At 43.9% G+C, this 22,063-nt stretch overlaps 1 protein-coding gene across 9 annotated transcripts in view; it reads right to left on the bottom strand.

The window, feature by feature from the left end:
- The window catches only part of armc2 (armadillo repeat containing 2), a 208,248-nt gene that overhangs the window by 4,922 nt on the left and 181,263 nt on the right, over positions 1-22,063 (bottom strand). For 6 of the 9 annotated variants that reach the window (XM_078542539.1, XM_078542541.1, XM_078542543.1 and 3 more), the window contains 2 exons: positions 14,135-14,267; positions 7,686-7,846 (listed from right to left, as the gene is read on the bottom strand). In XM_078542539.1, coding sequence (XP_078398665.1) covers positions 7,686-7,846; positions 14,135-14,267 — 294 coding nt within the window. Of the gene's footprint in view, positions 1-7,685; positions 7,847-13,992; positions 14,080-14,134; positions 14,268-22,063 lie in introns of those variants that run through there. The other 3 variants (XM_078542547.1, XM_078542544.1, XM_078542545.1) reach the window with 2 other exon arrangements.

The following is a 22,063-nucleotide window of genomic DNA, read 5'->3' as shown; positions in this document are numbered from 1 at the left end:
TACTGTATCAAATGCCTTTAGAAAGTCCATGGACACCGCATCAACAGCATTACCCTCATTGACCTTTTCTGTTACCTCTTCAAAAAACTCCAGTAAATTAGCTAAACACTATTTCCCTTTTAGAAATCCATTCTGGCTCTTTATCAACTCATATTTTTCCATGTGACTACTAATTCTATCCTGAATAATTGTTTCTAGAACCTTGCTCACCACTGAAATTAAACTGACTGGTTTGTAATTGCTGGGCTTATCCTTACAACCTTTTTTGAACAAGTGCGTAATATTTGCAATTCTCCAGTCCTCTGGCACCTCCCCTGAGTCTAGGGAAGGCTGAAAAATTATGGCCAGTGCCCCTGCAATTTCTACTCTCACTTCCTTCAAAATCCTTAGATGCATCTTATCCGGTCCCGGTGCCTTGTCAACTTTAAGTACCGACAATCTATTCAACACTTCCTCCTTATTAATTTTGAACCTTTTTAATGACAGAGTTTCCTCATCTGTCACCATGGCCTTTGTAGTATCTACTTCCTTGGTAAAGACGGATGCAAAGTATTCATTTAATACCTCAGCCATGGTCATTCGTCCATGTGTAAATTCCCTTTTAGGTCCCTATTCGGCCCCACTCCTCCTTATACCACCCTTTTACTATTTATATGCCTCATTACACATTACCAGATCAAAAATAGCCTGATCCCTGGTTGGATCCACAACATATTGTTCTAGGAAACAGTTCTGAATACACTCTATGAATTCTTGCTCATGGCTACTTCAGCCAATTTGATTTTCCCAATCTACATGAAGATTAAAATCACCCATGATTAATATACTGCCTTTTTTACAAGCCCTCATTATCTCCTGATTTATTCTCTGTCCTACAGCATAGCTACTGTTAGGGGGCCTATAGACTACTCTCACTAGTGTCTTCTTCCCCTTGTTAATTCTTACCTCCACCCATATGGATTCCACATCTTCCGATCCAAGATCATTTCTTGCTTTTGTACTTATTCCATCTCATATTAACAACACTACCCCACCACCCTTTCCTGTCCTTTTGAAAAGTCACATACCCCTGAATATTTAGTTCCCAGCTTTGATCTCCTTGTAACCATGTCTCCATAATGGCTATAAGATCATACCCATTAACCTCTATTTCTGCTGTTAATTCATTTATTTTATTCTGAATACTATGTGCATTTAAGTAAAGAGCCATTAATTTTGCCTTTTTACTATTTTTTCCCCTTTTGACCCAATTTCCTGCTGTTTTCTTCATGTTTGCACACTCTGTCACAGTCTGGGTATCATTACCTAAGTAGCTGCCCTGCAATGCCACCATATCCTTTTGCTTTGTGAGCCTACTTATCCCCTCTCCAGAACCGTCCCCCCCTCTATTTAGTTTAAAGCCCTCTCTACAGCCCTAGTTATTCGATTCGCCAGGACACTGGTCCCAGCATGGTTCAAGTGAAGCCCATCCTGTCAGAACAGCTCCCTTCTACCCCAGTACTGATGCCCAGTGCCCCATGAACTGAAACCTATTTCTCCCACACCAATCTTTGAGCCACACATTTAACTCCTTGACTTTATTTACCCTATGCCAATTTGCCCGTGGTTCAGGTAGTAATCCTGAGATTATTACCTTGGAGGTTCTGCTTTTTAATTTAGTTCCTAACAGTTCAAATTCTTTCAGCAGAACCTCCTTTCTAGTCCTATCAACGTTGTTGGTACCAATGTGGACGACGATAACTGGATCCCTCCCCTCCCACTCCAAATTCCTCTTCAGCCCTGAGGAGATGTCCTTAACCCTGGCACCAGGCAGGCAGCACAGCCATCGGGACTCACGCTCATGGCTGCAAAGAACAGTATCTATCCCCCTAATTATACTGTCCCCTACCACTACTATGTTCCTATTTCCTCCCCCCACTTGAATGGCTCCCTGTACCACAGTGCCATGGTCAGTTTGTTCATTCCCCCTGCAGTCCCCGCTCTCGTCCACACAGCTTACAAGATCCTCGTAACTGTTGGATAATTGCAGGAGCTGAGGCTCCTTGGACGCTACCCCCTGGGTCCCCATACCTGCATCACCTGCAGTCATGCCGTAGTTCATGACTCGCAACAAAGATATATCCCAGTGAGGAAGAAGGATTGTAGGAAAGGGATAAACCAACTGTGGCTAACCAAGGAAATTAAAGATAGAATCAAACTGAAAGAAAAATAAACAATGTGGCAAAGATTAGTGGTAAGCCAGAGGATTGGGAAGTTTTAAAAACCAACAGAAGATGACAAAAAAAAATAAAGAGAAAATAAACTTTGAGGGTAAACTAGCAAGTAATATAAAAACGGATAGTAAAAGCTTCTTTAAATATATAAAAAGGAAGAGAGAGGCCAAAGTCAATATAGACCCCTGAGAATGAGGCTGAGGAAATAATAATGGGGAACCAGGAAATGGCAGAGGAGTTGAATAAATACTTTGCATCAGTCTTCACGGTAGAAGACACTAATAGCATTCCAAAAATACTAAATAATCACAGGGCAAAAGTCAGGAAGGAAATAAATACAATAACTATCACTAGAGAAAAAGTACTAGAGAAACTAATGGGGTTAAAGGCCGATAAGTCACTTAGAGCTGATGGGTTGCATCTTAGAATATTAAAGGAAATAGCTACAAAGATAGTGGATACACTGGTAGTAATCTTCCGAGAATCCTTGTGTTCTGGAAAAGTCCCAGAGGACTGGAAAACTGCCAATGTAACACCCTTATTCAAAAAGGGAGGGAGACAAAAGACAGGTAACTATAGGCCAGTTAACTTAACATCTGTCACTGGGAAAATGTTATAGTCTATTATAAAGGATGTAATAGAACATTTAGAAATGCATAATATAATCAAGCAGAGTCAGCATAGCTTCATGAAGGGGAAATCATGTCTGACAAATTTATTACAATTTTCTGAGGAGGTAACAAGCAGGGTAGATAAAGGGGAACCAGTAGATGTAATATATTTGGATTTCCAAAAGGAGTTCAATAAGGTACCACGCATAAGGCTACTTAATAAGACAAGAGCCCATGGTTTGGGGGTAGTATATTAGCATGGATAGAGGACTGGCTAAAAAATAGAACACAGAAAGTTGGGATTTGGGGGGCATTTTCAGGATGGCAACCTGTAACTAGTGGAGTACCACAGGGGTCAGTGCTGGGGCCACAATTATTTACAATATATATTAATGACTTGGATGAGAGAAATGAATGTACTATCGCCAAGTTTGCAGATGACACAAAAATAGGTGGGAAGGAAAGCGGTGAGGATGACACAAAGAGTCTACAGAGGGATATAGACAGGCAAAAACATGGCAGATGGATTATAATGTGGGAATATGTGAGATTATGCACTTTGGCAGGAAGAAGAGGAGCTGAATATTACTTAAATGGAAAAAAAAGCTGCAGCACAGAGGGATTTGGGGGTCCTCATGCATGAATCCCAAAAAGCTAACATACAAGTTCAACAGGTAATAGGTAAGGCAAATGGAGTGTTGGCCTTTATTTCAAAGGGAATGGAGTATAAAAATAGGGAAGCTCTGCTAAAGCTATACAAGGCACTAGTTAGACCACACCTAGAATACAGTGAACAGTTTTGGTCTCCATATCTAAGGAAAGATATACTGGCATTGGAGGCAGTCCAGAGAAGGTTCACTAGGTTGATAACGGGGATAGAGGGATTTTCTTATGAGAAGAGGTTGATTAGATTGGGCCTGTACTCATTGGAGTTTAGAAGAATGAAAGGTGGCCTTATTGAAACATATAAGATTTTTAGGAGGCTTAACAGGGTAGATGCTGAGAGGTTGTTTCCCCTTGTGGGAGAGTCTAGGACTAGAGGGCATAATCTCAGAGTAAGGGGGTGCCCATTTATAACAGAGATGAGGAAGAATTTCTTCTCTCAAGACGGTAGTCAATCTGTGGAATTCTTAACCGCAGAGGGCTATAGAGGCTGGGTTGTTAGGTATATTCAAGGCTGAGATAAACAGATTTTTAATCAGTAAGGGAATCAAGGGTTATGGGGAAAAGGCAGGAAAGTGGAGTTCAGGATTATCAGATCAGCCATGATCTCATTGAATGGCAGAGCAGACTTGATGGGCCGAATGGCCTACTTCTACTCCTATGTCTTATGGAATAATTAGACATGAATGGGATAATATATAAAAAATTAATTGATACAATTTTTTTCATTATGTAAGACTAACGCTGAAAATCTCTTACCACTGCTGTGTGTACATAATTTTGCAAGTGCAGATGTAGTCTAACCATCTACAAATTGGTTGTGTGAGGAGAATTGAGAGAGTCATTTTTAATTATGGAACCTAAGCCATGTATGGATGGAAAAATTAGATTGGGAAAGGAATCTTGACAGAAGAAAATGAACTTTGATCTTCTCTGTCAATTAAGGGTGAGCGTAGACATGGTTTGAAAAATAATGTGACCTGATAACTCTGCAGTAGTTCTGCAGGCATCCTGCTGCATCCCCATGGGAGAGCAGCAGAGCTCTTAAGGAAGCTGCATAAACAGTGGAATTTCAGGGCCCAAAAGAGTCTTTTACCTCATGCACCTTTCCCTGCTCTACCTGAAAATTCCTTAATTATACTTTCACCAAGTGGCTCATTTTAAATTGCAACAAATCTCAACTGAACATTTAGAGAGTGCATCAATCAGCAAGTAGCAAGTGTGAAAGAAAACTACCAGATCAGGAAATTCTAAAACTATAAATCAAAAACACGGAGTCAGCAAAAAGCGACAACAGTAAAGGAAGAGAAACAACGAAATTGCAAATTTTACGTTTTTATATGTAGGGGTTTTGAATACAAGAGTAAAAAAGCAACGATGCAGGTATAAAAAACATTTGTTAGGCTACATTTAGAGTACAATGGGAATATGAAAAAAAACTATATTTTCTGGTTGACGAGTCAGTTATGAGGAATCTTCAATTTAAAATTAATCACTAAGAGTAAGGAGAGATGTTAGGGAAATATTTTTACAGAGATCTGCTCCCTCGACTCTATTCCTACTAAACTACTGACCATCTAAATTTCTTTCCAGAAGTTGATATTGTTAATGGTTCTCTGTCTTCAGATACTGTCCTCGTCCCCTTCAAATCTGCCTGTCATCATCCCTCTCCTCCAAAAACTAACCCTTGACACCTTTGTCCTTGTAAACTACCACCCCATCTCCAACCCCCCTTTACTCTCCAAAGTCCTTAAAAGATCCTAAATCTGTGCCCATTTGCAGGGTTACGGGAAAAAGGCAATGGGATGGGACTAGCTCTTGCATACAGACAGCATAGATATGATGGGCCAAAAGGCCTCCTTCTGTACTGTAACCATTCCATGATTTCTACTATCTTTTCCATAACTCTTAAAAACATAAGAAACAGGAGCTAGAGCAGGCCATTTAACCCTTCAAACCTGTTCCAAAATTCAAAAAGGTCATCATGGCTGATCATCTACCTCAACTCCACCTTCCTGAACTATCCTATATCCCTTAATTTCTTTAGTAGCCAAAAGTCCATCGACCTCCCATCTTGAATATATAGTACAACTGAGTATCCACAGCTCTCTGGGGTTGCAAATTCTAAAGATTCACAACCCTCGAGTGAAGAAATTTCTTCCGAATTCCATATTTGAATCCTTTCAGTCAAGTTTCTGTCCCTGCCAAAGTACCGAATCGACTCTCATCATCAAGTCACAAATGACATTTTATGTGACTGACAAAGGTTAACTGTCCTTCTTGATCTTTTTGCAGCCTTTGACACAGTTGATCACGACATTCTTCTACAATGCATCTCCACCCTTGTCCAGCTGGGTGGGACTGCACCCACTTGATTCAATTCTTATCTATCCAGTCATAACCACAATGGCTTCTCTTCCCACTTCCGGTTCATTATCTCTGGTCCACTCCTATTTCTCATCTACATGCTGCCCTTTGGCAACATCATCCAAAAAAATGGCGTCAGTTTCCACACGTATGCTGATAACATCCAAGCTTTAGCTCACCATCACCTCTTTCCTCCCTTTCAATGTTTCTAACTTGCCAGTCTTCTTGCCCAGCACCCAGTGCTACTTCTTCAGTTCTCTGTCCAAAGGCAGGTCTGACCGACAGCACCATGACCTCCAGGACAAGGATGCAGGTCCTGAATCCATCCCAGCCAGGATGGAAATTGAACCCTGAGTATTGGCACCAATCTGATCCACACTGGCCATCCAGCCAACTCTGTGCCCCCGTCCCCAGAGTCTGAGTTTCTGTGGCAACATGCACTTTTACATGCATGTTGTATTTCAGAGATATGAACAGTGATGTTTGAGGCTCCAATTTTCTTTCCACTACATGGCTGACCAAGAAATACCCCTGCTCTTACCGCCAGCCATTGGCATATATTGGAAGGAGTTATTCAGCCTGTCTGGCCGCATTATGAAGGCATCTTCCATGGAGTGGGACTTGAACGTGGAGCTTCTGACTCAGAGGCAGGGGCACTGCCCACTGTGCCACAAGGCCTCTATCCAGTGTTAAATGTGCAGAAATTTCCCCCAACTAAATACTAGGAAGACTGAACCATTGTCTTCAGTCACCACCACAAACTCTGTTGCCTCTGCTGCCACTGGCTCCTCCTCTCTTCCTAGCAACCATCTGTGGTTGAACCAGGCTGTTCATAGCCTTGGTGTCATATTTGACTTCAAGGTTCTGACCGCATATTCCTCTGTAACATTTCCTGATTTGGCCCCTGTTTCAGCTGATCAGCTGCTGAAACCCTCACCCATACTTCTGTTAACTCTAGACTTGATTATTCAGAAATGATTATTCAGAAATACTCCTGGCCGGCCTCCCAAGTTCAGCACACTTAAATTTAAGTAAATTAATTAAAATTAAGGTCAACTTAATGTCCACTGCCCAAGTCCAAACTCACACCATGTACTGTTCATCCATTATTCCTGTGTTTGCTGACCCCTGACATCTCAATTTTAAAATTCTCATCCTTTCCAAATCCCTCCATGGTCTCACCCCTTCCTAGCTCGGTAATGTTCTCCAGCCCTACAACCTTTCAAGATATCAGAGCTTCTCCAATTCTGGCCTCTTGAGCATTCCTGAATTTAATTGCTCCACTATTGTGCCTGCTGAGGCCCCTTCCTTCCCTTCCTTAACCTCTTCGCATCTCTACTGTTCCTCCTTTAAGGCACTCTTTAAAACCATCTCTTTGACCACACTTTTGGTCATCTGCCCCAATATCTCCTTAAGTGCCCTGTGTCAAATTTTGTTTGATAATGCTCCTGTGAAGCATCTTGGGACATTTTATTATGTTAAACATGCTAAATAAGCACATATAGGGTAGTGGTGTGTCTTTTTACCAGGCTATATCAGAACCTGAGAGTAGGCCACAAACTCCCCAGGGTGACTTACTTCACTGACCAGCTGACAAAGAACAGACTGCTGGATTACAGGGTGCAATCTGCAGCCAATAGTTAATTCTGTCATTATTCATTTTGGACTTTTAAAAGAAAGTAGTGGAATGCAGAACTAAGGTCATCTAGTCAATGCCCAGAAAGGGGATACTAAGAGAGGCAAACTTTGTTGTAACACTGAAGTGATTGGATATTTGGGAGGTAACATTCAAGAAAAACTATCACAGGCAAAGAGGATTTTTTGTTCATACCTAAATATGCAGGAAGGAGTTCCAGCAGTTCACTAGTCTCTTTCTCTCCAAAGCACAACACAGCATTGGTTATTTTTTCACTATAGTTCCAAAGTGTTTTGCAGACCAGGCTGGCCAATTGCCAGTCTGTGGGCCCAAAGTCTCTCAAGCAGTCAATTAACCTAGAATCAACAAAATACAGCACATTCAAACAAAGATGATATACCTTTTGAATCATCAGTTATGTTACTCTTGACATTTGCAAACAGATGGTGGTCCAAAGTCTGTGTCCCTTTTGGTGCATCTCCATTAAAGCCCTGGCAGGAGTATGCTGAAGGGTTTGAAATTACGCCCCATCCTGAGTTAATGTTGTGATTTCCACAGAACCTCGTTAGGGGTACAGCATCTTTCTAATCCTTAAAAAGCTTATTTGTACAGGAGTGGGAAAGCCCCTAGGCCCCCAATTCTGGGGGACCCTGTGTTTCTGGAACTGGAGAGGGACCCAGCATTTCACCAGGGATGGTACATCAGGCTCGGGGAGGGCACATGTGGACCCTACTTGGGCGTCTAGGCTGGAATTTCAAAGTCCTGAAAAACATGGAAGTATTTTTTATTAATTAAATGCTTATTGAGGTGGTGGTGGTGGGGGAGGGATGGGTACAGTTGCAGGGAACAATGTAAAATCTAGGGAGGAGGCGACCATGCCTTTACCAAGTCTCCACCTTCCAATCTTCCAACCTACCCAAAACTGCAACCCGGTGGCTCCCAACAGGTGAGCACCCCAGTTGCACCTATCGGTGGGAGGCAAGTTAAGAGTCATCCTGACCCTGCAAATTTTAGTAGGATCAGCTGAGATAGCCCCAGTATTTTCAAGAAAACAAAAGTGGTGAATAAAAATAAACATGCTTTATTTATAAAACGATCAGGGCCATGAAATTCCACAGGGGTTCTGTAACTTCGGTAGGAGACCAGCACAACCTTTAGGGAAACAGTTGTCTTCACTGTTCACATGTCTCTTGGGGGGTTCTGCCAGCCTCCCACCAGCACACCTGGAGAACTCCTGCCGAAATTCAGGGTCTGTATTTTTAAAATTAAGCTATAAAATAAATGGGGTTGACTTTCCCAATCATTGGCATGGTTTTGCTGTTTCTCGGAGGCTTCTGTGGATTTTCCCCTGAAGTAATAGTTGTAGACGGTGGAGTTCTCCATGGAGATTCAACCCCAATGTTTCAACTTAGCTTACAGGTAAGACACAGCTAAGTAGTTCATTTGTATTCACCCTTCAATTTAACTAAACCAAACCAAGTTGAACAATCAACTACAAATGCTTCAGAATCACAGAAACTTTACAGTGGAGAAGGAGGCCATTCAGCCCATCAAGTCTACACTGGCTCTCTGAAAGAGCATTCTACTGAGTCCCACTCCCCTGCCTTATCCCCGTAACCTTGCACATTCTTTCTTTTCAGATAGCCATCCAAATCCTTTTTGAATACCTCGATTGAACCTGCCTCCACCACCCTCTCAAGAAGTTTCTTCCAGGCACCAACTACCCTCAGGGTGAAAAAATTTCTCACCTCACTTTTACTCCTTTTGCCAATTATTTTCAATCTGTACCCTCTAGTTCTTGATGCTCTCTTGAGTGCGAACAGTTTCTCACTATTTATCCTGTCCATACCCCACAGGATTTTGAATACCTCTAGCAAGTCTCCTCTCAGCCTTCTTTTCTCCAAGGAAAACAGTCCCAAACTCTCCAATCTATCCTCAAAGCTACAATTCTTTATGACTGGAATCATTCTTGTGAATCTCCTCTGTACTCCCTCCAATGCCTTCACATCCTTCCTTGGGTATGGCACCCAGAACTGGGCGCAGTACTCCAGATGAGGCCTAACTAGTGTCTTTATACAAGTTCAACATGACCTCCTCACTCTTGTACTCAATGCCCCTATTAATAAAGCCTAAGATACTATATGCTTTATTAACTGCTCTCTCATCATACCCTCCCATCTTCAATGACATATGTACATATACACTGAGGTCCCTTTGTTCCTGCACCTCCTTTAGAGTTTCTCCCTTTGTTTTATAATGTCTCACCATATTCTTCTGCCAAAATGAATCACCTCACACTTCTCTGCATTGAATTTCATCTGCAACTTGTTGGTCCAATCTACCAACATGTCCAGCATTTTCTGCTCCTGTTGGCAGCGATTGTGTTTGGCAGTGTGAGCGGACAATATGTTGAGAAGGCCAAAAATTGGTTTCATGTTGTCGTAAAACCAGTTTGCAATTGTCCACTCCACCCGTCAATGGTGAGCCGCATTTCCCGCCGCTGCATGTCGAGAACCTAATTTCAATACTTTAGCATCTCACTATAAGCCCTGCTCGCCAGAATCAAACCCCATGCTGGATCATCCGGGCATGTCAGCGTGATTGCATGTCGATGTGTTTCACAACTGTACATAAGTGACCAGAGCGGGGGTCGAGGACACCATGGCAGGCCTCCAAAAAGTATTCAAAGGATCACTGAACTTGGCTTTCAGGGCCATGTCTTCACTGAAGCAGTCCTGGACTGTAAGCATTGAGAACCGTGTGTGCAGCTGCAGTTTAAATACCCGGAGTGAGGAAGCGACAAGGTAACGGCGTGGCGGGTAAATCAGAGGCCACCCACCAGCGAGACGGCATGTTTCCCGTGACTGCATAATTTATGAGGCAGAAAGCGGATGATATGGCGGGAAAATCTGCCCTTGCAGGAGGTGGGTAAAACATCATTTTTCACCCCCCTACTGCACTCAGTGTAATTCTGGGACAATTCCACCTTATGTCCTTTTGAAGTTCAAGACTATCCTTATCACAGGTGACAACATTGCCAATCTTCGTATCATCTGCAAATTTTGAAACCTTACCCTGAACACCACAGTCAAGGTCATTAATATATATTAGGAAGAGCAAGAGTCCGAACAATGACCCCTGGGGAACTCCAGTACAAATCTCCCTCCAACCTGAAAAAACAACCATCTATCACTACTCTGTTTCCTGTCACTCAGCCAATTTCTTATCCAAGTGCCTACTTTCCTTTTATTTCATAAGCCAGAATTTTGCTCACAAGTCTGTTGTGTGGCACTGTATCAAATGCCTTTTGAAGATCCATATGCACCACATCAACAGCATTGCCCTGATCAACCTTCTTCGTTCCATCCTCAATAAACTCCAGCAAGTTAGTTAAATATGATTTTCCCTTTCATGAATACCTGCTGGCCTTCCTTAATTATCCCGCACTTGTCTAAGTGACTATTGATTTTGTCCAGAACTATAGTTTTCAGAATTTTCCCTACTACTGAAGTCAAACTGACTGGTCTATAATTGCCAGCTTTATCCTTGCACCCCTTTTTGAACAAGGGTGTAATATTCGCAATTCTCCAGTCGTCTGGCACCTCCCCTGTGTCTAAGGAAGACTTGAAGATTATCACTAGTGCCTCTGCAATTTCCACTCTCACTTCCCTCAGTACCCTTGGATGCATCTCATCTGGTCCTGGTACCTGATCTATTGTAAGTAAAGATAGCCTTTCTAACACCTCTTCCTTCTCATTTGTAAATTCTTCTAGTGTTCGCGTTACCACCTCTCTCATCTTGGTCTGGGTAGCATCCTCTTCCTTTGTAAAGGCAGATGCAAAGTACTTGTTTAATACCTTTGCTATTTCTCCTGTGTCCACGCGCAAGTTCCCTTTCTTTTATCCCTAATTGGCCTTACTCTTTCTTTTACCACCCTTTTATTATTTATATGCTTAAAGGAGACCTTGGGATTCCCTTTTATGTTAGCAGCCAGTCTCTTCTCATGCTCTCTCCTTGCTTTTCTTATTAGTTTTTTCACGTTCCCTCTGGTCCTTCTGTATTCAGCCTGATTCTCCATTGTATTTTCTACCTGACATCTGTTGAATGCACACTTCTTCCTTTTCATATTCACCTCTAACTCTCTCTCATCATCCAGGGCACTCTGGATTTATTCGTCCTACCTTTCCCCTTCAAGGGAATATACCTTGACCTTGCCTGCAGTACTTTGTCTTTGAAGGTGGCCCATTGTTCAGCCACCATCTTTTCTGCCAACATTTGATTCCAACTCATTTAACTCAGGTGCATTTTCATCCCATCAAAGTTGGCTTTCCCCCAGTTAATTATCTCTCCTCTGGATTGTTCCTTGTCCTTTTCCATGGCCAACCTATATCTTATGATACAGTGGTCATGGTCCCCTGAATGCTCTCCCACTGATATTTGATCCACTTGGGCCAATTCATTCTCCAGAATCAGGTCCAACAGTGCCTGACCTCCTGTCGGACCAGAAATATACTGCTGCTGAAAATTATCTTGAACACATTCCAGGAACTCTCACCCCTCTTGTCTCTTTGCACTATTCCTATCCCAGTCCATATTTGGATAATTGAAGTCCTCCATTATAATTACTCTATAATTCTTGCACCTCTATGTAATTTTTTTGCTAATTTGTTTCTCTACATCCCTTCCACAAGTTGGTGGTCTATATACTACACCAATCAATGTTATTACACCTTTTTCATTCCTTACTTGTAGCCAGAGAGATTTTGTTCTTTACCCCTCTAGAACATCCTTTCTCTCCAGTACAATAATGCCATCTTTAATCAATATTGCCACTTCCCCACTTTTCTTCCTTTCCTCTCTCTCCTAAACACCTTGTACCCAGGAATATTTAACGCCCAGTCCTGCCCTTCTTTGACCCAGGTCTCTGTTATAGCAATAATGTCATGGTTCCATTTGTCTACCTGTGCCAGTGCCTGTGCCTGTAGTTCAACAGCCTTATTAAACACACTCCGTGCATTCAGATACATGCACATTAACCCTGATTTAGACTTTTTCACTTTCCCCCTTATTCTGACCCCATCTAATGACTTACTATTGCTTTTTCTAATTCTATCAAACTCTCCAAGTATTCTATTTACTTTGATACTACTCTCTGATATATCCTCCTTATCAGTTAATACTTCTTTACTTCCCACTGCCAGTTTTTCTCCTCTCCACTCTGAATTTCCCCTTAGGTTCCCATCCCCCTAGCGATCTAGTTTAAACCCTCCCCAACAGCACTAGCAAATCTCCCTGCGAGGACATTAATCCCAGTCCTGTTAAGGTGTATCCCATCCTTCTTGTACAGGTCCCAACTGCCCCAGAAATCTAAAACTCTCCCTCCTACTCCATTTATCCAGCTACGTGTTGAACTGCTCAATCTTCCTATTCTTATGCTCACTAGTACACGGCACTGGGAGTAATCCTAAGATTACTGCTCCTGAGGTTCTGCTTTTCAATTCCCTTCCGAAGTTCCTAAAATCTGCTTTCAGGACCTCATCCCTTTTTCTACCTGTGTCAGTGGTCCCACTTTGGGCCACAACTTCTGGCTGTTCACCCTCCCCCAAAAGAATGTCCTGCGGCTGCTCTGTGACATCCTTGACCCTGGCACTAGGGACACAACATACCATCCTGGAGCCACGTCTATTGCTACAGAAACACCTGTCTGCTCCCCTAATTATGGAATTCCTTACCACTGTAGCACTTCCACTCTTCCTCCTTCCATCCTGTGCAGCTAAGCTATCCATGGTGCCACAAACTTGACTCTTGCTACAGTCCTCTGAGGAACCATCTCGCTCACCAGTATCCAAAATGAAAAACAGTTAGAGAGCGAGATAACCTCAGGGGATTCCTGCACTTCCTGTCTGTTTCTCTTAGGTACTCTGGTGGTCACCCATTCCCTCTCTGCCTGTGTACTTCTTAGCTGCGGTGTGACTACCTCTCTAAACGTGCTATCCACATAATCCTCAGCCTTACGGATGCATCACAGTGACTCCAACTGCCGTTCGAGTTCTGCAACCTGGAGCTCAAGTTTCTGCAGCTGGTGGCACTTCCTACAGATGTAGTCATCGAGGGCACTTTGTGCCTGCAAAACTTCCCACTGCCTGCAGGATGCACATTTCAGATGACTGAGCTGCACTGACAAGCCTTAAACTTTATATAAAGTGTTTACTACAGTGTGGTATAATGTAATAACTCACCTGTCACTCACTAATTGTCTCCTCTGTGCTGAATCCGGAAAGGCCTATACCTACCAACCAATCAACTTACGGGACTCCTATGATGTCACTTTTAGATTTTATCTGTAAACTCTTGGCTCTCTCTCTCTGCTGCTTTATGGGCTCCTGTAACATTCATCAGCTCCTTCCCCTGTAGCAAAGTAAGAGCCAGCTACTGGAGGCTGAGGAAAGGTAGAAAAAGAAAGAAGCACTTCCTCCCCTCTTCACTTAACTTCCTCACTCACCAAACTCCAACTTAAGCACTCTAACGCACCCAAAGTAGCACTCCAGTGCAGACCTATTTCTCCTTATAAGCCAGGTGTTAAAAATACCTGCAAGAAAAGAGGCATTTATTGGAATATTGGTTAATTGGAGTTTTATACTTACTTTTTTATCCCTCCATCCTGTTTCAGTGTGGATCGTTTGCTTTTATCAACTGTAAGGTTTATAAGTACTCCACAAGCAGCGAAACATACATCTTGGTGCTTGGCATCCAGCAACGTGATCATAAATTTATCCACTGATTTACAGGGAAGGAAAATAATAATTTTAGTAAAAGTATTTCTTCTTTTTGTGTTAGTTATAGATGTCAGACAGTTTAGAAAACTCCCCCGCAGCCAAAAATAGGGAAAAGGAAAGAACTTGCAGTCCTATAACTATTTATGTTCTCTAAGTATATACTTAAGTATTTCATAATGTTTTCAGCACAGCCATATTCAATGAATCACTTTTCATAGAATAATAGAACCACAGTATAGTATAGTACAGAAGGAGGAGTCTGTGCTAGCTCTTTTGAAGAGCAATCCAGTTGGTCCTATTCCATATTTCATTCACCATATTCCTTCGATAGTTTTCTCCTTCAAGTTTTTTGTTTATTAATGTGGGGGATATGTGGGGCCATGAGGTTACAGATTGTGGCTGAATGAGTACAATTCTGCTGCTGATGGACCACAGTGCCTCGTGGATGTCCGGTTTTGAGTTCTTGATTTGTTTGAAATCTATCCTATTTAGCACGGTGGGAATGCTAATTGTTTGGCAGAACGTGCTCCACTGGCTGAATGGCCTATTCCCCTTCCTACGTTCCCCTTCAATAGTTATTCCGTAATTAAACATTATTGAATAATAAATAGTGAACTCACTAACTGCCATACATTGGATGCACATTCACCATACAGACTGCAGAGGTTGAAGAATGTGGCCCACTTTCACCTTCTCAAGGGCAATTGGAGATAGGCAATAAATGCTGGCCTTGCCAGTGATGCCCACGTCCCATGAATGAATAACAAAGGTACAAGGACAGACTCCACAGTATATGCTGCTTCAGGCTAACCTGAAAACTTCTTTGATGCAATTCAGTGATATAAAGAGAACAATGTTATTACAAAATAATGCCTATACAAATCAGCAGCCATAATGATCTTGGTTGGGATTCACACAGAATGACACAAATTAGTAACAAAACTGTAAGGAAAGCTCAGACATTGCAGCCAAATCTTTATAATTAGGTTATAAAAATTAACCAATATATTGGAGTATATTCATAGCAGCCAAGACAAGGGGAATGGGTTGTTTAGGTGCCACCTCCACGGAGGGTGAGGTTGTACACAACTGCTGCTGTAGAGGACTCAGATGAGGGCTTTGGTGGGGTGGTGTACAGAAGAAGACAAAATGAAATATTTGGTTAATTGGCAGGCATGCCAGAAAACCTGCTATCGCTGGAAGCATAAGAACATAAGAAATAAGAGCAAGAGTAGACCACACGGCCCATCGAGCCTGCTCTGCCATTTACTACAATCATGGCTGAACTTGGATGCAACTTCATTTTCCTGCCTGCTCCCCATATCCCTTAATTCCCTGAGAGACCGAAAATCTGTCTATCCCAGCCTTAAATGTATTCAACAATGGAGCATCCACAACCCTCTGGGGTAGAAAATTCCAAAGATCCACAGCCCTTTGAGTGAAGAAATTTCTCTTCAAGTCAGCGATCATTTAGATCGGCCCCTTATCCTGAGACTGTGTCCCTGTGTTTTGGACTCCTTGACCAATGGAAAAAATCTCTCAGCGTCCATTCTGTCAAGCCCCTTCCGAATCTTGTAGGTTTCAGTGAGATCACCTCTCATTCTTCTAAACTCCAGAGAATATAAGCCCAATTTACTCAGCCTCTCATCATAGGAGAACTCTCTCATCATAGGGACCAGCTTAGTGATCCTTCACAGTACCACTTCCAATGCAAGTATATCCTTTCTTAAATGTAGAGACCAAAACTGCGTACAGTACTCCAGATGTGATCTCACCAAAACCCTATTCAACTGTCGTAAGAGTTCTTTATTCCTGTACTCCAATCTCCTTACAATAAAGGCCAACATGCCATTTGCTTCCCTAAATGCTTGCTGCACCTGCATGCTAACTTTCTGCATTTCTTATACACCCAAGTCTCTTTGAACATCTACACTTACAAGTTTCTCACCTTTTAAAAAATATTCAGCTTTTTTATTCTTATGACCGAAGTGAATAACTTCACACTTCCCTGTATTATACTTCATCTGCCATCTTGCTGCCCACTCACTTAACCTGTCTATATCTCTTTGCAGCCTCTTTGTGTCCTCCCCACAATTTACCTCACCACCTAGTTTGGTACCATCAGCAAATTTACATTACTCTCTGCCTCTTCATCTAAGTCATTAATATAGATTGTAAATAGCTGAGGCCCCAGCACTGATCTTTGCAGCACTCCACTATTCATTGCATGCCAACTTGAAAAAGCCCCGTTTACACCCATTCTCCGTTTTCTTGACCACTCTCCATGCAAGGGAGTATAGAGGGGCCTGGCACCTATCTGGCACAGGGCTTTGCGCAGATCTTTCTTTGAGTCCATTCTCTCCAGCACAGAAGTGGTGGTCAGCTCCATGATGTAGCATGTGATGGCAGATGTCTCAGCTTTCAATGCACCACAAGCAGATGCCATCCAACAACTGGGTGCTGCAGTGGAGGTTCAGACTGAAGTCATCTAAGTTCAGCTTGCTGCCACGCATGCCCCAACTGCTCACATGCAGCTCAGCTTGGTGCCACGCATGCCCCAACTGCTCACATGCAGCTCAGCTTGCTGCCACGCATGCCCCAACTGCTCACATGCAGCTCAGCTTGCTGCCACGCATGCCCCAACTGCTCACATGCAGCTCAGCTTGCTGCCACAAAGGCTCAGACTGCTGCCATCACTGCTGCAGATACCAGTGTTCAAAAGGGTTAGTAGGGTGATACGGCAGTTCAGCAATCTGACTGCCAACACAATGTTAGGAAGGATCTTCCATATACTTATCTGAATTCTGTCCTTCAACCAATGACATTTCCTCTAGCACTGTAATATTTTCCTTATTCAAAACTACCACCCTACCTCCTCTTTTTCCTTCTTTATCTTTCCTGAATACTTTGTACCAAGGAATATCAAGCTTCCAAATCTAATCTAGTGCTCAAATCCTTTTTATTTTTCTTATACGTCAGCAATTATCCTACAGAATTTATGATAGTTGATTAAATGTGGTGACCCAGTTATTTCACACCACAGAATTATAGACCTGTGACGATCAATAGGTTTTTAGTTGTTGCTCTGCACTCTTTCTCTTGAACCTCCCTATCCCTCCATTCACCCATGTTTTCCAAATCCTTTTATCCCTCTATCCCAGGCTTCTTTTTATGCCGTGCACTTCTCTCACATATCCACGATCGTCCACTGATCCAAGCCATGATGATTCATGTGGCCTTTACTGTCAGTGGAAGACACCTCTGGATGCAGTCAGCTGCAGTGCTACACTTGCTATGTGACCCCTATGTTTTGGACAAACGATGGAGCGTTTTGCTACAGGATAGCATCAACTTACCTCGGGAGGTACGTATCCTGCCTGGGTCCACATATGTTAATTTCATAAACAACCCTGGAATACATGAACCGAACTTTCAGGACTTCTGTCTCCTTCAGTCGAGGAGTAGAAAGGTTTGGGAAGTGGAACTAGGCCCATAGCAAGAACGACAGCATGGACTGACAGAGGCCAGGATTTCTGATAGGGGCCAGCAGAAAAACTGACATTTAAGGCAAGTCCATCTCTAATATGAGTGTCATGATGTCTCAGGCCTTTGCACTAATGTTTATGTCTAATGTCCATGTCTATGTCTTCTTGCATGAACCATCAAACATGGCATTCCACTGAGTCCATACTGACCCTGACCAATGGCCTGCTCACTCAGAATGCCACTTTGGGTAGAACTAATGAAAACCTTGCTTTGACCCTTCAGTGCCTCACTGAAGTGCAGGAATGTGTTCTCCAGCTCTTGACTAGCAGGTGGGTCATGCTGGGGAAGATGGAAAAAGAGAATTTATGGGTGTCGGGGGCTTTGCTCAAAGTGCTTCCACTTCTGACCCCTCGTCACCCCCCTCACCCCGGTTGCCAGTTGGATTCAGTACTATTGTGTGCCAGATGGCTACTCTGCTTCAGTTTTTTTTTCATCCATGGGATGTGGGCTTTGCTGGCTGGGCCAGCATTTATTGCCCATCCCTAGTTGCCCTTGAGAAGGTGGTGGTGAGCTGCCTTCTTGAACCGCTGCACTCCATATGGTTTAGGTACACTCACAGTGCTGTTAGGGAGGGAGTTCCAAGATTTTGACCCAGTGACAGTGAAGGAACGGCGATATATTTCCAAGTCAAGATGGTGAGTGACTTGGGGGGAAACTTCGAGATGGTGGTGTTCCCATCTAAGTGCTGCCCTTGTCCTAGACGGTAGTGGTCCTGGGTTTGGAAGGTGCTGTCGAACGAACCTTGGTGAGCTCCTGCAATGCATCTTGTAGATGGTACACACTGCTACTACTGTGCGATGGTGGTGGAGGGAACGAATGTTTGTGGAGCTGGTGCAAATCAAGTCGGCTGCTTTGTCCTGGACAGTGTCAAGCTTCTTAAGTGTCGTGGGAGCTGCACTCATCCAGGCAAGAGGGGAGTATTCCATCACACTCTTTACTTGTGCCTTGCAGGTGGTGGACAGGCTTTGGGGAGTCAGGAGGTGGGTTACTCATTGCATTATTCCTACCTCTGACCTGCCCTTGTAGCCACAGTATCTATATAGCTAGTCCAGTTCAGTTTTTGGTCAATGGTAACGCTCAGGATGATGATATTGGGGGATTCAGTGATGGTAATACCACTGAACATCAAGGGGCGATGGTTGGATTCTCTCTTGTTGGAGATGGTCATTGCCTGGCACTTTTTGTGGCGTGAATGTTACTTGCCACTTGTCAGCCCAAGCCTGGATGTTGTCCAGGTCTTGCTGCATTTGGACATGGACTGCTTCAGTGCCTGAGGAGTTGTGAATGGTGCTAAACATTGTGCAATCATCAGCGAGCATCCTCACCTTTGACCTTATGATGGAAGGAAGGTCACTGATGAAGCAGCTGAAGATGGTTGGGCCAAGAACATTACCCTGAGGAATTCCTGCAGTGATGTCGTGGAGCTGAGATGACTGATCTCCAACAACCACAACCATCTTCCTTTGTGCTAGGTATGACTCCAACCAGCAGAGAGTTTTCTCCTGATTCCCATTGACTCTAGTTTTGCTAGGGCTCCTTGATGCCACACTCAGTCAAATGCTGCCTTGATGTCAAGGGCAGTCACTCTCACCTCACCTCAGGAGTTTAGCTCTTTTGTCCATGTTTGAACCAAGGCTGTAATGAGGTCAGGAGCTGAGTGGCCCTGGCAGAACCCAAACTGGGCATCAGTGAGCAGGTTATTGCTAAGCAAGTGCCGCTTGATAGCACTGTTGTTGACCCCTTCCATTACTTACTGATGATCGAGAGTAGGCTGATGGGGCAGTAATTGGCCGGGTTGGATTTGTCCTGTTTTTTGTGTACAGGACATACCTGGATAATTTTCCACATGGCCGGGTAGATGCCAGTGTTGTAGCTGTACTGGAACGGCTTGGCTAGGAGCGCAGCAAGTTCTGGAGCACAAGTCTTCAGTACTATTGTCAGGGCCCATATACACTATCCAGTGCCTTCAGCCATTACTTGATATCACGTGGAGTGAATTGAATTGGCTGAAGACTGGCATCTGTGATGCTGGGGACCTCCGGAGGAAGCTGAGATGGATCATCCACTCGGCACTTCTGGCTGAAGATTGTAGCAAATGCTTCAGCCTTATCTTTTGCACTAATGTGCTGGGCTCCTCCATCATTGAGTATGAGGATATTTGTGGAGCTTCCTCCTCCAGTGAGTTGTTTAATAGTCCACCACTATTCGCGACTGGATGTGGCAGGACTGCAGTGCTTAGATCTGATCCATTGTTTGTGGGATGGCTTAGCCCTGTCTATCACTTGCTGCTTATGCTGTTTGGCACGCAAGTAGTCCTGTGTTATAGCTTCACCAGGTTGACACCTCATTTTTAGGTATGCCTGGTATCGATCCTGGCATCCCCTCCTGCATTCTTCATTGAACCAGGGTTGATCCCCTGGCTTGAGGGTAATTGTAGAGTGGGGGGTATGCCGGACCATGAGGTTATAGATTGTGCTGCTGATGGCCCACAGCATCTCATGGATGCCCAGTCTTGTGTTGCGAGATCTGTTCAAAATCTATCCTATTTAGCACGGTAGTAGTGCCACACAACACAATGGAGGGTATCCTCAATGTGAAGGTGGGACTTCATCTCCACAACAACTATGAGGTGGTCACTCCTGCCGATACTGTTGTGGACAGATGCATCTGCGGCAGGCAGGTTGGTGAGGATGAGGTCAAGTATGTTTTTCCTCCTTGTTCGTTCCCTCGCCACCTGTCACAGACCCAGTCTAGCAGCTACATCATTTACGACTCAGCCAGCTCAGTCAGTAGTGGTACTACTGAGCCACTCTTGGTGATGGACACTAAAGTCCCCCACCTAGAGTACATTCTGCGCTCTTGCCACCCTCAGTGCTTCCTCCAAGTGGTGTTCAACATGGAGGAGCACTGATTCATCAGCTGAAGGAGGACGGTATGTGCTAATCAGCAGGAGGTTTCCTTGCTCATGTTCGACCTGAGGCCATGAGACTTCATGGGGTCCGGAGTCAACGTTAAGGACTCCCAGGGCAATTCCCTCCTGACTGTATAACACCGAGCCACCACCTCTGCTGGGCCTGTCCTGCCGGTGGAACAGGACATACCCAGGGATGGTTATGGTGGTGTCTGGTACATTATCTGTAAGGTATAATGATTCAGTGAGGATGACTATGTCAGGCTGTTGCTTGACTAGTTTGTGAGGCAGCTCTCACAATTTTGGCACTAGCGCCCAGGTATTAGTAAGGAGGACTTTGCAGGGTCGACAGGGCTGTGATTGCCATTGTCGTTTCTGGTGCCTCGGTCGATGCTGGGTGGTCCGATCGGTTTCATTCCTTTTTTGTGACTTTGTAGCAGTTTGTCACAACTGAGTGGCTTGCTAGGCCATTTCAGAGGGCATTTAAGAGTCAACCACATTGCTATGGGTCTGGAGTCATGTGTAGACCAGACCAGGTAAGGATGACAGATTTCCTTCCTAAAGGACATTAGTTGGAGGTCAGATGTCTGAATCAGGCTATCGTAGGCATCTCAGACAGTTCCGTGTGTGGCTGCTGTTGTCCTCTCAACATCATACTCCTCCTCCAACACCATCTTTACCTCCTCTTGTGGACAGTTGGAGTGCTCAGCACCTTCTGCCTTCTGCAGCTCCTGTCCTTGCTGCTGAGCTATCTTGTGCAATTGTGCAGACCATTATTATTCTAGATACCCTGGCTGGCGCAAGCTGAAGAACGTTTCCAGGTATGTCAAGCCACCTAAAGGGCAGCTTCAGCATCCCAATTGCTTTCTCTATCACAGCTCTGGTGATCAAGTAGCTTCTATTATGCTTTCCTGGGCATCAGTGCCTGGGCTCCTCAGATATGATCAGCCATATCTTCAGAGGGTAGCCCTTGTCTCCAAGGGGGCATCAACTAATTCTGCCTCGGGGTGTGGAGGTCTCAGGGAGGCTTAAGTGACACAGGATGCAAGCATCATGGTAATTCCCTGCGAATCTTGCATAGACATGCATGATGATCTTTTTGTGATTGTAGATGACTGGACATTGATGGAATGAAAGCCTTTTTGGTTGAGGAAGACTCCAGAATGATTGAGGCAATTGATGCTGCACGGGTGCAACTGATGGCTCCCTGGGCCTGTGGGAGGCCAGTCAGAGTGGCAAATCTGAGCATCTGTTCATTGTGACTAGCCTCAGCAGTTGAGAAGTCCCAGCTCCAGCAAACATGGCATCGCTCTTTGTGAGATGCACTTGCAAGCAGCAGA

The sequence above is a fragment of the Cetorhinus maximus genome, chromosome 5, assembly GCF_964194155.1.
Source record: "Cetorhinus maximus chromosome 5, sCetMax3.hap1.1, whole genome shotgun sequence".
NCBI lineage: Eukaryota > Metazoa > Chordata > Chondrichthyes > Lamniformes > Cetorhinidae > Cetorhinus > Cetorhinus maximus.
This window is presented reverse-complemented; position numbering and strand designations above follow the sequence as displayed.